General features: G+C 34.1%; 1 protein-coding gene across 1 annotated transcript; it reads right to left on the reverse strand.

Annotated features, from left to right (window-relative positions):
* Positions 1–14,824: 14,824 nt before the first annotated feature.
* On the reverse strand, positions 14,825–17,782 carry LOC127074379 (BTB/POZ domain-containing protein SR1IP1). Its single transcript, XM_051015690.1, has 5 exons — positions 17,311–17,782; positions 17,132–17,201; positions 16,339–16,965; positions 15,652–16,182; positions 14,825–15,566 (listed from the first exon to the last, which is right to left on the reverse strand). The coding sequence occupies exons 1-5, from the start codon at positions 17,328–17,330 to the stop codon at positions 15,015–15,017; spliced, it is 1,800 nt and encodes a 599-aa protein (XP_050871647.1). The 5' UTR covers positions 17,331–17,782; the 3' UTR covers positions 14,825–15,014.
* Positions 17,783–18,188: the final 406 nt, after the last annotated feature.

The following is an 18,188-nucleotide window of genomic DNA, read 5'->3' on the forward strand; positions in this document are numbered from 1 at the left end:
TAATTTGAGCTCTTTGGAAAGGTGAGATCAAGAGGAACAACTTTCATGTTCAACACTTTTTCATTTGGAGCTCGGAACTTAGAGAATTTGAGGTGGAAGTTTGGAAATTTTTGACATATCAAAATTTTTCTAAGTGTCAAGTCATATGTCTAAATGTTCCACCTTGCTTAACTTTTTATATGAGCTTCAAATGAGAAAGGTGTCTTAACCAAAGTTGTAGCTATCTAAAAGACATTAAAAATGGTCACCAATTTCATTTCATTTGGATTTGAAATGATAGAGTTATGCATTTTTGGAGTTTGGAAAAATCACTTGTTCAATGGTATAGGTCAAAAGTGACCTATAATGTAACCTCATATCACATGCTCAAAAAAGTTGAATTATGTCCCACTTCAAACATCAAAGTTGAATTAGACAAATTTAATTTGATTGTGAAACTTGGAAATCTTTCATCTCATAAAAATTGAGCAAGTTATGGTCTTGGGAAGTTGACTTTCAAATTAGGGTTTAGACAAAATGACCTATAATGTTTCAACATAGAAAATGATTTTACAAGCAAACCTAGCTCTAGGTATCAACATGAAAGTTGTTTGGAATGTCATTTAGAGTAAGTTTATTCTTGGAATAATTTTCATATGGTGAAAATTGTAGGAGATAGAGTCTAGGGAGACCCAGTTTTGATCAGATGAATTCATCTAGCCAACCACCATCAACCAATTTGCTAACATCCAATTATCTTGACTTTCTTGGCTCATGGTAAGGAAACTCTCTTCCCACATATCCTTATCTTGCTTCATCTTGGCGAGCGCGTCTTCCAACTCCTCTACATCTTGGTTAGGGAGAGTTAATGGCTCAACCACAACCATAGACATAGGTCTTTCACAAGGATAAGGCATCTTCAACTCCATAGCTCTCTTCTTCACCCAAAGAGTGTAAGCTTCCAAAGCTACACAATTGCATAGACCAAGCTCGAATCTTCCTTTCCTATGCACATTATGCCAAGCATGCACAATCTTCTGCTTCAAATGTTGGGGATCTTTACCCTTTTGATAGAAAAGACTTTCTAACAACGTGTTATTAGGTTTGTCTCTCAAGGGGAACCCAAGTTGACGATGAGCCAAAGCAGGGTTGTAGTTAATTCCTCCTTGTGTACCAATGAGAGGCTCATTGGAGAATTCACCACAACTATCAATAATCTCCAAACTACTCAAAGATGGGTCATACCAAACTATATCATCATTAGTGAGAGACATAAGATTTTGAGACCTCCTTAGACATTGTTTGTACTCCTTAGATTCAAAGAGAAATACATATCACCCAACAAAGTAGGCACAGGATTCCCAATCAAGAAAAGTCTAATGGCGTTAACATCAATAAAATTTTCAATGTTAGGGAACAAAGCTAATCCATAGATGAGCAACACAAAGATAGCTTCAAAAGTGTCCACACTACCAGCTTGAGCAAAAGTAGTAGCTTCCTTGATGAGGAAAATAGATGGCAACCCAAATAATCCTCCTTTCTTCACCCAATGAGCCTCTATCTCAGACTTCTTCAAGTGAAGAGCTTCAGAAATAATACTAGATCGGGGAATCTCCTCCAGTCCATTAAAAGGCACTCTAGTAGAAATAGGTATCCCCAAAATATGAGAATACTCCTCCAAGGTAGGCACAAACTGAAAATCTGGGAAAGTGAAACAATGGTAGAGAGGATCATAGAACTGCACTAGCATACTTAAGAGTCCTTCGACCACATCAGCAGACAAGATGGACAGAAGCTTCCCATGACGTTGTTTGAAGTCCAAGGGATCTAATACAAAATGTACTAGCTTCCTTAACTCTTTCAAGTCAGGAAATCTGAAACTGTACTTCTTAGTGTTCCTTCGTCCACAGTCCATGGTCTGAAAATATTTGCAAATGACACCTTAGTTCCTTGAAATTTTCGTGTGATGCATGTTATGATGCGCATGAATGCAACAATCACAAATAAGGGATCACACACAAGTCAAACAAAGGTCAAGGGATGAATCAAGTCGTTGTCAAGATCAATCATCCATTTTGGTGGATTATGGCTTTCACCTTATCAACACCCAAGTTCCATTGATATTGACAAGACTTGATTGGATCAACCAAGAATCAAGGGTTTGCTGCAAGTCACGAGCATGGAGTTTGGGTAAGAACAATCCCAAAGGAGTGAACTAAGGATAAAATCCTGTAGATCATGTTCTAAAAAGTTCCCAAAGTCTTAATTCCATCTATCGGATATTATAGGTTAAGATGACTGACTCATCGACCCATAGTATTCTCAAGAGAAACTCGTCTGAGTGTAGTATCGCGTAACAACTGTTATCAAGTCGACATTTGAACAGTTTCTTCACTACGTCCTAAACAGGCCAAGATGGGTTAAATGTTCTAAGGTCCTCAGCTTCTCAGACCCAATTAGAGATAGTAATGCCTAACCACAAATACTTGTGTAACATTTCCAAATCCAAAGGAGTCTCCACTGAGCAGATGGATCTTAAGCCAACTTGTTAAGGACAACTCCACATAAGCCGAACATGACTATACCATCCTCCTATCTTAACTGCACTCAAGTTCGGGTTAGAACTTATCTCACCACTCAGAGATCACCAAGCACAACAAGCAGATTATATCACACATACATATATACAAACATCACATATATACAAATATATTCACACAAAAAGTAGGCTAAACCCACTGGAGACTACTCCCTAGCAGAGTCGCCACTTAATTTCTGTAGCAGGAAATTCATGATCGTCAAGCTATTGACAAGCTAGAGATCAAATAACAAGAGTCGCCACCGCGCTTTTATTGTTTCCAAGGGAAAAGGGAAAAAAAGTACGAACAAAACCCAAAAGTAATAAGTTTTTCAAATCAAAACTAATAAAAAGCCAGAGACTACAGGTAAGGGGGTTGGTTACACAGAGGGAAGGTGTCAGCACCCAAAGTGTCATAGGTACTCCTAGGGAGCCCTTTTTGTGTGCATATGTACTTGGTATAAAGTGATGATTACAAACAAATAGAGTGGGGGAATGAGAAAAGAATTCATTAATTATATTTTTGTGTTTGACAAGACCTTCGGTCTTGTGCCTACGTACCAACATAAAAATGAGGGATCAAAACCTCGTAGTTTACGATACAAATTTCAAAATGGATGCATTGCTTTTAACAAAATTAAGTTTGAAAGGAACAAAGGCCTAAATATGGTTTGAATGAGTTAGTTCTTTTTGGCTTTTTGAAAGTTTAAGTCAAGTATAGTTAAGTCTATTTACAAGTTTGATTTAAGAAAAAAAAAGTTTGAAAATGCAATGGCATAAGGCCAAAGTTTCTATCTTTTTGCAAAAAGTGGTCAAAGTTTAGAACAAAAGTAGTTCACACAAAGAAGATTTTGAAAAAATGGAGGGAGAGATTTTGAAATTAAAGAAATGGGGAGAAGATGAAGAGACTATCCTATGCACCAAATTAAAAGTTAAGAGTTGAAAAGATCTGACCAAGTGGGTAGCAATCCAATAGACAAGAATGTCAATAGAAACCCATAATTCCCTTGGACTTTTAGAATCAAGCAACACACAAATGCACAATTATATTATCTTGAAGATCAAGGCATCAAATAAAGATGGCCACATCTAAGCTTATCCATTCCATGATCTTCTTCAAAATAGCCCATGTAACAGATGAAATCCACAAGTCACAGGTTCAAAATAACAGTTTCACAATGATCATGGAGCAGATGAATCTTAGAGAGGTCTTCAAAGATGTATTAAATTAATTTCAAATTGCAAGCAATTGATTTCTCAACAAGTTGGCATTGGCCAAGTCCTTTAGCATAGGAATGTTGCCTAGATTCTAAGTCCATTTGTACAAGATCAAGCCAACAGTCCACACAAAAGTCTTTTAGGGTTTTTTGTTGTTATTATGTACATTTATGGTCAAAGACCACACAAACAAGCAAAGTATACACAAATAAAATATATCACACAATATGGTCCAAATGGACAAAGTAAAAATTGCATTAACATAAACAATTAGAATGATATGAACAATGGCAAATGAAATAGAGTGCTAAAAGTAAATTGCGTTAAAGTAAAGGCTTGAAATTAAAAGTTAGTAGTTAATAGGTTAGAAGTTAGTATTGTTTTGCTTTTGCTTTTCATCTTAAGACATTCTTTGGAGAACACTCAACCCAATTATCACAAGCATGAATCCTTGAGCCAAAACATCTTCCAAAGGAAGGAAAGAAGGCCTAGTTTCCACACAATACCATGAAAGAGGGGAGACTTACAATCTCACTAACTAGAATGCTTATGCCTTTTATGTCACAAATTTAGCGCTATGTTAAGAAATCGTAATTTGACTTATGTAGAAGTCACAACTATTTGAGGTCGGGCAATAGAATTTTGGTGTTAATGCATGTTAGAGACATAGTATAATAAACTATGCTCATGAAACATATCACACAAAAAGAATATGCCAAAGGTGTGGCCTAATCTCATCCATACTCATGTAAATTTTCAATCAACTAGAATTAGGACTTTGAGATATCATAGGCCAAATGGAATGAGTGAATGAAGAAAGGGAATAAGATGAAGTGGGAGGGGAGTGGATCAAAACACAAATTGGTCAAAGGAGGACTTTTACCAAATTAAAATCATCCATTAATTTTGGGAGATGGAATATACATTCCATCAATCCCCTAAGTCCAATGATATTAATTTGACAAAGTCAAATCAACCTTGACCAAGGCCCAACAACAAGAGTCAAACATAAACAAGTCATCACCATTGGTCAACAAATTTATTTGGCATTTATTCAAATTAAAAATACTAAAATAGTGCATTTAAATTAAATATGGTTTGTCCAATTCCTAAAATCTCATCAAAACAGCAAAGAAATGGTCATGAGATTTATCATAGGACAAACAAGGTCAAAGGACCTTGGAGAAAAAAATTCATAATTTTTGGACATTTAAAAATATTTTTAAACAATTAAAAACAAATGAAAAATCAATTAATTCATGAAAAATATTAATAATGATCCAAAAAAAATTTTTAATTCAGAATATGAAAGATAAAATATTTTGAAATTTTTTGGTGAAAGTCCCATATTTTTTGGATCAATATTGAATTTAATATGAATTATTGAAAATAATGCAATTAAAATGAAAATTAAAATATAAGAAAAAACGTGGACCACTTGATCTCCCTCATTAATTGAGGTGGCAGATCAAGTGGCCAGAAATGCGCTATCCACGATGGACATGAGTCAACGCGCCACAACATTGGTATTTAAAAGGGACGATCGTGATTAAAATAAGACAAGAGGATCATGTGGCTGTGAGACATGCCAGCGCATGGTCGGAGCTGTAGCTTCGGTCTTCTTCTCCGGTGGACCTCACCGGACTGGTCCACCATCAACCATCACCAAAATTAAAAACAAATACATGATTTCAACGTAAAAATGGCACTGAGCTTGAATTTGGCCTCAATTCACTCTAACTCCAACTATATTGAGAGATACATGGAGTTAAAATTTGAGGTACATGAACTGAGTTGCTTTGATTTGGCCTCAAAGTAACTCAATCTTCTGCCTACATTGGTAGGACTTCAGACAACCAAAGAATCAATGGAATTGAGCAAGAATTTGAGAGAATCGAAGAGATCAAAATTTCTGGAAAATACCTTCAATGGAGGTCTGGATTCAACTGATCTTGATCTTGCTTGTGCTTGATCTCACTCCACTTGCTTACAAAAGAAGGATTTGATGCTTACAAGGTTGTGGATTCCTGGAGATTTGAATTTCAAAACAGTGGAAATTCAACCTCAAATTCAAATGAATTTTTCAGGTTTATCCTTTGCAAAGTGAGGGTTTGAGATGGGGGATCAAAGCTTGCGCCAATGTGTGTTCATTGTTGAGCATATGAGGCTCTATGTATAGCTGAAACCATTGATATTTGCACACTTGAAATCACTTTCCAAATTTGGTCATTGATGATGCATGGGTGCATGGGCGTGCATAGGCCCATAAAATCATTGCCATAAGTCCACAAATGAATGTTAGATAGTTTGAATTCAGCTTGGATTGCAAGGCAAGTGTGCATTTGGATTTGAAGTTTGATCCTTGCCAAGTGATGACACCATGTTCATGTCATGCGCATCCTATGCATTTCTTGTCCAAAATGAATGAATTTGAGCTCTTTGGAAAGGTGAGATCAAGAGGAACAACTTTCATGTTCAACACTTTTTCATTTGGAGCTCGGAACTTGGAGAAATTTGAGGTGGAAGTTTTGAAATTTTTTACATATCAAAATTTTTCTAAATGTCAAGTCATATGTCTAAATGTTCCACCATGCATAACTTTTTATATGAGCTTCAAATGAGAAAGGTGTCTTAATCAAAGTTGTAGCTCTCTAAAAGACATTAAAAATGGTCACCAATTTCATTTCATTTGGATTTGAAATGATAGAGTTATGCATTTTTGGAGTTTGGAAAAATCACTTGTTCAATGGTATAGGTCAAAAGTGAATTAGACAAATTTAATTTGATTGTGAAACTTGGAAATCTTTCATATCATAAAAATTTAGCAAGTTATGGTCTTGGGAAGTTGACTTTCAAATTAGGGTTTAGACAAAATGACTTATAATGTTTCAACATAGAAAATGATTTTACAAGCAAACCTAGCTCTAGGTATCAATATGAAAGTTGTTTGGAATGTCATTTAGAGTAAGTTTATTCTTGGAATAATTTTCATATGGTGAAAATTGTAGGAGATAGAGTCTATGGAGACCCAATTTTGATCAGATGAATTCATCTAGCCAACCACCATCAACCAATTTACTAACTTCCAATTATCTTTAATTTCTTGGCTCATGGTAGATCATATATGCTTAAGATGATGAATTTTGAAGTGTCCCTTGAGAAATTTGATCAATTGGTGAGATAGCTTATTGGAGAAGTTACTCAAGATACCCAGTCAAACTAGGGTTTCCAAGGCAAATCACCCTCAAACTCTTGAAGAAAACTTGATCAATATAACATGTAAAGATCATTGGGACTCATATATTATGTTCATAACAATTCTTGAATCAATTCTTGGTTGTGCTCTTTGTACATGAGGGTCTCAAACCCTAGATGTGAACTTGATGAATCAATGAGATCATGCCCTTCCTACAAAAGAGTTAGGCAAATGCAAAGACATATTTTTGATATTTTGGTTAGTGAAATGATAAAATACAAGTATGATACAATCACAAAGTGCTTGGTGATCTCTCCCAAAACAAACCTAATGAAAGAGGGGTAAGGAGAATGCCAAGGTATGATCCCAATGCTAATGCTTATGATGAAATTACATGAGGGATCTTATGGTCAAAATTGGGGTCTTACACTTAGTGGACAGCGACAGGTTGGTGCTACGACTAGACTTCCCCTCCTTATAAAAAGATTTTAGTTTTCCTCCTTTAATCTTTTCCGTATTCTTTCTAAGCTCTCATCCATTTAGTTAAGAGTTCTTATATGCACTTAATGCATTCATTTCACAAGTTCTCGATCGTGATTGCATGTATAATTTTTTTCTTTGTTTTCTCATTCTATACTTAACGATAATTGTTATGTTTTTGGGTAATTTAAGGAGTGGATACCCACTTAACGTCTCGAATTAGGCCTCGGGAGACGTGAGGGTCATAGGGAAAGAACGTACCTCCATGATTACGACTGGGAATATTGGAATCCTCACTTCCTCTTGTCTTAGATGAGTGGCCCGAAGTTCTTCACTGACTTTAACTTTGATGATCTTACTAATGACTTTCTTAGCAAGTGTACTAATACGCTCGAACTAATAAAAATAATTCGTCTCCACAGGGATTGCAATTTTAAAAAGGTATATTAATTTTTCGATTTTAAAGTAAAAAAGGGGGTTTTTCATAATGATTGGTGCGGAAAAATAATTATGCGAGTAAACTTAAACAAAAGTTTTAATAATGAAAGAGAAATTAGATCTTATTTGAATCCACTAATTATCCTATATTGATGAATGTGCATTACTTGAATAGAAATTATTCTATAATATTATGATGAATTAACAATACCATTGTACCAAATTCTTTGGTGTAAAGCTCAATAAATTAAATTTTAACTCCTTAATTTCTTAGGTGAATTTGAAGTGAACTTAGGCTATCTAAGTGCCTTAATTCTCTAGCCACAATTATTAATTACATATCCCTAATTAATTAGCAAGTTGAAAAAATACTCTATTTCAAATTGGTAGACTTACAGCCAGTAATCCCTAATCATTTAATTTCTCTTTGTGCATTCGTCAACACACAAAGAGCATTAAGAATAAAAGCAATTGAATAATAATTATAAAATAAAAACATTTGAAAAATATTAGACATTCACATGATCTAACATTGTACAATGAGTTGATATGAAGGGTACATGAAAATCAATGAAGAAATATATCTCCAATGACTCCAAAGCTCTCTAAATTCGTACTTGAATCTTCCTTGTCGTCACTTTATCTCATAAAATTTAAAACCCTTTTTTATCCTATCTTTCTCTTATAAATAACAAAAAACATGTGATAAAATAATAATCTATCACAACCTCTATGCAAGTCATCGTGTTTTATCTTCTTTCACCTATATCTCCAATGATGTTTTATTGCTTCAAACACATTAAACAATACCTTTTCTTTGTTAAATCTCAAAATTAAATCTCCCAATTCCACATCAATTAGAGATCTACATGTTGATAATAATGGTCTACCTAAAAGTATTGGTGTTTTAGAATCTTCTAGCATATCAAGAATAACAAAATTTGCTGGTAACAAAAAATCATCAAATATAACAAGTATATCTTCAAGAACCACATAAGGATAAATGACAAAAATGTCAGCTAATGTGAACGTCATTTGAGTTGGCTTTGGTTCACCACAGTTTAACTTTATCATCATGGACATTGACATCAGATTAATGCTAGCTCCTAAATCACACAAAACATGACCAATAGTTAGTGAACCAATAGAACATACAATAGTAAATATATATGGATCAATGAGTTATGGTGGAAGCTTTCTTTGAATTATTGTGTTTCACTCTTCCTCCAAAGTTAAATTATTGGGCTTTCCCAATAAGAACTCCTTCACAAATTTAGCACAAAATGGAACTTGTTCGTGTGCTTCACATAATTGAATGTTAACCTGTATTTTTGCCAGTATCTCCATAAAACTTTTGAATTTTTCGACTTTCATTTCCTTCTTTGGTTTCTTTTTCAAGATTGGGTAAGGTGGTTTGATGTAGTCAGGTAGCTCTAGGTTAAGTTCATTCAGGATTTGTTTCTTAGTCCTTCTTAGTGGTGATTTTATATCTATGAGTTTGTCAAGGGTATTTCCAAAAAAATCCCCCACTTGAAATAGATTACGCTACTATTTGTATAGATAATTGACCAATTTTAATTTATAAATATTTTATGGAAGCTTCGGTGTTCTTACTCACCGTGTCCTGGATCTGGGATATTGCTTAATGGGTCTTAGACATTGCTTCCTGATTTCTTCCTACTTGTTTAAAAACTTCTTGTGTGGCTTTCAAAAAATTAGTTAAGGCTTCTTCCAGTGGTGATGGTTTCATGTGTTGTGGTAATTGAGGAACTTGAGGCTCTTGAGGAGCTCCTTGGATGTTACTCCGCTTGACGTTCGAGTGATCATTCCAACTTGCATTATAAGTATTAGAATAAGGTTTACATTTTTGAAAATTTTAAACATAATACGCTTCTTATGTATATCCATATGGACTAAATTTGTCGTTATCATGCCCTAGCCCATAAAAATCACATACGCTTCTTATTCAAACCCATTAATTATCCCCTATTTATAAGTATGCATTACTTGAATAGAAACTATTCTATAATATTATGGTGAATTAACAATACTATTATACTCAATTCATTGGTTTACAACTTGCCAAATTAAACTACAACTCCCTAAATCCTTAGGCTAATTTGATGTGAAACATAGCCTATCTAAGTGCGTTAATTCTCTAGCAACAAATCTTAATTACATATTCCTGGTTAATTAACATGTTGAACAATTTCTATTTCAGATTGGTAGACTTTTCATCATTAGTACCTACTCGTCTAATTTCGCTTTGTGAGCTCGTCAACACACAAAGAGTATTTAGAACAAAAGTAGTTGAATAATAATTATACAATAAAAACATTCAAATAATATCAAACTTTCATATGATGCAACGTAGTATAACTATTTGCTTATTGTAAGATCTAATCGAAATAAACATATCTACTCATAGTTAAATAATAAAATGCCATTAGTTGATATGAAGGGTACATGAAAATCAATGAAGCTCTTTAACTTCCTCCCGCAACACAACAAGGCAAAGGACTATAAGTTCGATAAAGTGGTCAGGATTGGTTTCTCATGAGAGCATACTTTAGATGTGGATGAGGATCTTTTGCTCAAGGATATTGGATTTTTGATCTTTTTGTTGAACTTCCTTCACCTATATCTTCCATTACATCAACCTTGTAGCACTGATGATTCTCTTGATGATGTTTCATTGCTTCAAACACATTAAACATAAATTTTTCTTTGTTGGATCACAAAATTAACTCTCCCAATTCCATATCAATTAGAGCTCTACCTATTGCTAAGAATGGTCTACCTAAAAGTACTTATGTTTCAGAGTCTCCTGCCATATCAAGAATAATGAAACTTGCTGGAAACAACAAATCGTCAACTCTAACAAGTGTATCTTTAAGAAATCCATAAGGATGAGTGATAAAACAAACATCTAATGTCAAATTCATCTAAGTTGGCTTTGATTCACCATATTTTAACTTTCTCATCATGGATAATGACATCAGATTAATGTTAGATCCTAAGTCCCACAAAGAATGACCAATAGTTAGTGAACCAATAGAACATGGAATAGTAAATATACCTAAATCAATGAGTTTGGGTGGAAGTTTTCTTTGAATTATTGCGCTGCACTCTTCCTCCAAAATGATATTCTCGTCATACTTAAATTTACACTTTTTCAATAAGAGTTCCTTCATAATTTAGCATGAATTGGCATCTTCTCGAGAGCATCACATAAAGGAATGTTAACCTGTATTTTTGTCAGCATCTCCATAAATCTTTTGAATTTTCCAACTTCCATTTCCTTCTTTAATTTCTTTTTCAAGATCGAGTAAGATGGTTTGATGTAGTCAGGTAGCTCTAAGTTAGGTTCATTCAGGATTTTTTTTCTTAGTCCTTCTCTATGGTGATTTTCTATCTATGAGTTTGATAAGGGTATCACTCCTAACTTCGTCTTCGCCTATTACCTCACATTTTCTCCTCTAATTTTTTTCTCCACCTCTTTTTAACTCTTTTTCTCACCCTTACTTGTATCTTTTCTATCATCACTAACCTTTATATTTGAAAGTATCACTCTATTTTTCAACTCAATGGATTTACAACTCTCATTGTTTGAGTTGTCGATCGTATTTCCAATAAATCTCCCACTTGAAATAGCTTGTGCTGCTTTTGTCTAGATAATTGATCAATTTTCATTTCTAAATTTTTTATGGAAGCTTCAGTGCTCTTGCTCATGGTGTCCTTACTCTGGGACATTGTTTCTTGGGTCTTAAACATTTCTTTCTGATTTATTCCTACTTGTTCAAAACATACTTGAGTGGCTTTCATAAAATTAGCCAAGGCTTCTTTCATTGGTGATGGTTTCATGTGTTATGGTGCTTGAAGAACTTGAGGCTCTTGAGGAGCTCATTGGTTGTTACTCCTCTTGACGTTCGAGTGATCATTGTAACTTGCATTATAAGTATTAGAATAATTTTGACCTCTTTGAAAATTTCCAACATAATACGTTTCTTCTGTGTATCCCTATAGAATATATTTGTCATTATCATGTCCTTATCCACAAAAATCACAATGTAGTATCTGAACCTAACTAACATTTTCATGAACAATAACATTGAGCTTTTAGACCGCTAGTGAATGGTTTCACTTGGTAAATAATATAGTCAATCTTTTGCCCTTTCGGTTTAAAAAACCAAAATAACCTCAACTTTATCTGACTCTTAGTTACTCAATCTAATTTTCACATCAAACAAGTCTGGTAAAAACGAATCAGATGCTCTCATTGATCTCTAATATCACTTATATCGAACTGGTTATCTCTCAAACTTGCAAGAACAACACTTTTAATGTTAATTAATAGGATTAATCGGTTGGAACCCGAGAGTTATCCTCCCAACATCAGTTCTCCTGCAAGAGTCTCCCATGGTATGCTTGGGTGGATTGGCCATGACTATTTCTTCTTATTATTTCCTTGTTAACTGTGCTAACTGAGTTGTTTCTTTTATTACTCTATCCTGAACCTCACATAAACAAACAAAAAATATCTTTGTAGCACTGCACCAATTAACAATAACTAAAAAATAGAAAATTAAATAATAAATTAATAACAATAAAAAAGAAAATAAAAATAGATATAGAAAATAAAAATAAAAATCCAAGTATTAATAAAAATTTAGATAAGGGACCCTGTTTATATGAATAACAAAATGTTGAGTCAGTACCTCGTGCATATAGAGTTGAGTTGTGATTTTGGTTGAATCGATGTTGTATTGCATTACATAATGGTTGTGCAAAGGAGATGTTTGTGTATTGATGAGTACTCTTGTATAATTTGTGTGGTTGGTGATTGATCATGATGTGGATGGATAATGAATACTTGATATTTTGGTGCATGTTGATATATGCATGATTGTGATGTGTGAATCTACTCTGATCATTTTGTGCACCAATTATTATTTGAATGATTCTCACCATCTTTTTGTGTTGTTGCGTTCGTACTCTTTTGGAGTACAAACATTTTGGCACCTGAGTAGGAGCTTGATGTTGAGAATGACATTGTGCCTCTTTAGTTACTTGTCGATCGAGTCTTATAGTGGAGTCGCTCTAATATGTAACATGAGGGGAACGAGTTGTTCTTTTACTTTATTTTATGTTGTATATCTTTACTTTGTTTTTTGATGATGAATCATTTTTCAAACTAATAATGTTGTTGATGCTTTTAATGCCAAGTATTTTTATAATTTCCGCTACTTATCAAATGTTTTAATTTTGAATTATGTGGCTCACATGCATTTTGTTGATGTTTGAGTAGCATTCTACTTGAAGATTTTATGTGTTATACATGTTTCATGTAATTATTTGTCGAGTCAGGAAGCAGGGTGTTACAATCTGACTCTATCCCTTACGGTAAATGGAAATAGTTTCAATCGGAAGACTACAGGGTTAACACCATCTATTTTTATAGTGTCACAAAATTCCTCAAAAATGGATGAATATAAATTTGGATCATCTATAAGTGAACCATAGAACTTGTTATATTCTACCATAGACAGCAAAGTGGATTTCAGAACAAAATTGTTCGCCTCAATAGTTGAGTGCACAATACTCAAGTGAGGTTCCTCCTCAGTGGGGGTAGCGTAATCTTTTAGGGAGCGGCTCGGGGCTGCTATTGCTTTTTGTTGTTGTCGACGCATTTTGTTGAAATAGCATTCAATTTTGTTTATCATATTTGACAAGATTCCAAAGACTTTGGATTTTTTACATTCAACCGATAACAAAAAAATTAAAAATAAACAAGAAAATGTTATCTTAGTCTAGATGGTGAAATAAGAGAATTCAATATAAAAAATATTGCCCGACAACGGTATCAAAAACTTAAAAGACTACAAGCATGTGAATTTAATCGAAGTAATAAAAATTTATCGTTCCACTCTGGATCATTTAAACTACCAAATTCGCTTACTACGTTGTTTAGCTAATGCGGTGATTGTTTTTTATTTTGAAATGGTTTTGATTGGTTTTTAATAGTTTAAAAAAAAAGATTTAGAACTATGATTTCTATCCGAGACTTGCGCACGTTGGTTCTTAGTTTATATTGATTCCTAGAAATGTGTTGTGTAGAAACAAATACAATATAGAGGTAATACCTACTTTCGTCAGCCTACTATCTTATCATAAACTAATGAACTACCTACATTCGTCAATGCAAGTCCTTTGTCTAGGATCCTTCGTCAATGCAAGTCCTTTGTCTAGGATCCTTTAAAATCAAATATATTCAAAATATGAGTTTTGTCAATATGAATATCTCGTTATCAACGTAGATATGTGCATTTTAAAACAGAAAAATAAAACAAATAGTATTTGTATTTTTTTTGTTATTAACATTTAGCAAGGAACCTACATAAGGCATGTCATTTGGAGAGTCCTCATTATCATAAATTCTAAGGCTACTACTTAGACATATCTAACATAAAAGTATACATAAAAGATATTTGAGAAAATTACTTGTATATTATTTTTAGTATGGTGCCAAAAATAAATAAAAATAGGAAACACCAAACAAAAATGAAGTGATAAGAAACACTTTTTTCATTGATTTAAATTAGAATATTTCACAAACATTTCAGTGGTAAATCGAACAAAAATAAATAATTTCTGACACACAATAACTAGGTTTATGGTTGAGTTTCATTGAAGGGATTCATGTTTAAACCACAAAATAATTTCTTTAGTTTGAAAACTTGTTCATGTTTCTTTGAGTCAACATGTCCCAAAGGTGTTTAAGATATATTTTTTTATTAATAACATAATTTAAGAATGAATTTTTAACTTCCATTTACAAAAGAATGATATCATATCATGATTTATAGCATAAGATAATAACAATCTAATAGCTTCTAATTTAGCTACGAGAAATGTGAAACTTAAGAATTAGAGTAATAAGAAAGTATAAGAGAACACTATTAATATTAAAGACATTGCATTTTCAGAATAGTAAGAGAAGAAAATATTACTAACAAAAAATATCAAAATTACTAACACGATAATACGAACAATATAAATCAAATTACATTCAAATAACAGTCATATTTTCAATACAGAAAATAGACTATTATATCACACACAATATTACGATATGGAGTAGCGTCGAACCTTGTCTAGCTTTATGCGATCTTTGGCCGGTGTTAAGATAGGACCATTGCGTGAAAACGGAGAAAGACGGCCGAGTTTTCGGGACACTGAGTTTAGGAATGATTTTCTATGCAAAGGAGGCTTATCAGCTGAAGGTGAGGAAGAATTTAACAAAGGACTATTAGTACTAACACCATATTCAACTGTACATTTTTCAATCTCTTTTATTTTCGTTTTAAGTTTCGTTATCTCTAACTTCAGTTCTTCATTTTCTCTTCTTAGTTTCGAAACCTCATTTGAAGCGGGATAAAGCTCTGATGAGTATACATTCCTCTTGTCAGGCGTCGAAGGAGAATCCGAACCTACGCTGCCAGTTCCATCCATAAAGTCGCGAAGACGCTGCTGGTCATAATAGAGAACTTGAGCCACATTTTGAGCAGGAAGTCGACTGTTTTGCGCAGCATGTGCGCGCGCCTCTCGCGATAGCTTCTGACAGTCCATCATGCTGCAAACTTTCTTTCTGTCCGCGTCGCTTAGAAACGGATGAGCCTGATAAGTTTGAGTTCTAACTTTATCAGAACTGTGGTTTGTGACGAAGAAAACTGTGTTCGAAAATATTAGTATAGAAATGTACCTTAAGATAGATGTCTATGGCTCTATACATTCCATCTTCTATTGTTCTTGATTTCTCAGGCATTAGTTCAGCAAGACAGATAAACTTCGAAACCGATAAATTTCTATCGGTCGCTATTTCAGCAAGATAACTCTCTAATAGCCTTCCAACCTTAATAACATCCCTTTGTGGAGAAGAAAAGTATTCATCTTGTTCATTATAGCCTGAATGATTTTCAAGTTCAGATTCAAGGTAATTCATCATGATTCTTTGCACGGTATCTACATCGAACGAGGTTTCGCCGCTATAAGAAGGAATAAGAAGATCATCCAAAACGGCTTGTCCTAACTGCATGGCTATTCTCCTCTCCAAATCAAACCTGCAAGCAACAGTTGTCTCAAGATATATTGCTGCCTTAAGCCATATAGAGAGAAAACCGACGGATATCGCATTCTTCTCCCTCGGCATTAGGCTCACTAGTATCTCTAAAATGATTCTCTTTTCATGCTCTTCATGCGGTTCGATCTCCTTCCTTCCCTTTCCAAATATCTCCTACACCACACACAAAAAATTACAAGATTCAATATATATAAAACCAAGAGTTTCACGTCCCGTGCAGGGACATCAGACTGCAGAGACGCAGGTTCGAATTGTGAACCTAAAACGAATTCGATATGAAACATTTTGTTCTTATGTACAGGATCTTACCAAACCTCTGAGAGATTTCTGTGAATAAAGCATTATAATAGGACCAATACCACACTGTTTAAACCCTCTAGCCATCATAGCAATTAGAACTCTTTGAAAAAAATCAATTCTAAGAACAGTAAGATCTTCAGCCCACCAATCAACAACTGGCCTGAGATGAGAAGCAGTGGAAGAGTTCATCACTCTTTCATTGCTACTACCATCACTTCTACCAGATGAACAAAACTGGCTTTCTTTCGATGCTATATATGCTATCGCATCTATGCATCTACTAACCAATTTCGCTTTCTCTGCAACTGGAAGAAGAGTTTCTGATATATGTAAGATAGATATTGCTCCTGACATGCTCTTGAGTGCGACGTCATTCAAATAAGAATCGGTTCTTCCTGTCAAGTTTCCGACCGAATAGTCTTCTGCCATCTCAAGATACTCGGCCACGCAGCGTAGCATAGCGATGTTTTCGACGCTTATTTCGAAGTTTATACCATAGCAGAATTTTGCTGCTAGTTCAAATGCTTCTGATCCACCCGGGATGTCAATGAGTTCAATCAGCGGAGTATCCGAAGTAGCATCACTAGATTGTGAAATGAGCTTCCTTATATATCCACTTTTCGAAATTAATGGAAACTGCAAATTATATTCGACATGAAAAAGAATTCAATAATTATTGGTTTCAAAATTAACAACTTTTAATACTAATACGTGAAGTGAAGTCGGCTACAAAGATCAAACAGCGTCATAATATTCTATCATAGTACTCTCCATTTAATGATCCTAACTTGTTCATGCATACCTTGTGCAATGAATAAGAAGCTTCACCAATTTGAATAGTGACATCACTTGGAATCTCCTGAGAATAGTTCCTGTAATAAATAGTTCAATTTTCAGTCATTTTCATCTCATCTAAGAAAAAGTTCACATTAGCATTGGCAAATAACCCAAAGAGCGAGTTTCAGAAAACCAGAAGCATACCATTCACTTGTTCTCTTCATGGCACTTGAGTTATAGTTCCTTCTTCCCACGCAAATCACGAGCAACCACGAGGTTTTTATGTATCGGAGACTACACTGCGACGGTGATTAAAACTGTATTGTATTAACTGCATTTGATCGCGATTTTCTGCTATGCAGTGTGTGTGGTTATATGAGAGTTTGAGTGGAAAAAATAATGAGTGATTGAATTGCATGTAAATGATTGGACTATAATGGGGTCTATACACTTTTTTTTCAAGTTGGATAGTCACTTTCAAGTTTCAACCACAAAACCATAAAGATGTCTTGCCCATTTTATCTTACATGAAGATTTGCCTGTTATATCAGTCTGATTGTGCTAACCGTGTGTGACCGAAAGCAAAGGAAAATTATTAACAAGAAAACAAATCAAAGAAAATTATGATACACTGAAATGCAGAAATAATAGACATGCAAACTCATCCAAATTTCTAAAATTGTCGAAAACTTCCAACAAAGAAAAATGGTCTATGGACCCATAATAAAGCTAGCTTTATTATTCATTAACAGGTCAGTACAAATCTTGTCATCTATCTTTTTAACAAATCCAACTCGGGAATCGGTTCGGCTCGACTGTTTGAACCCTTAACATCAATGACTTATTAACAAGTTATCTGTTTTTTCACAAGTCAAACTCGAGTTTAAGTATTCGACTCAATTTCTATGATGTCTTAGCCACTCAATATAAGTGCTTTGAACATAATTAGCGTTATAACACGCAAAAGCAACAACCGGTATATAAGATTAAAGAGAAATATAAGTAAAAGATAGTAAACACGGATCTTTGTTAACGTATTCGTCCAATAATATCTACCTATACGTATAGAACAGTTATAGTTC

This window comes from Lathyrus oleraceus, chromosome 4 (genome assembly GCF_024323335.1).
Source record: "Lathyrus oleraceus cultivar Zhongwan6 chromosome 4, CAAS_Psat_ZW6_1.0, whole genome shotgun sequence".
In the NCBI taxonomy this organism is placed as follows: domain Eukaryota; kingdom Viridiplantae; phylum Streptophyta; class Magnoliopsida; order Fabales; family Fabaceae; genus Lathyrus; species Lathyrus oleraceus.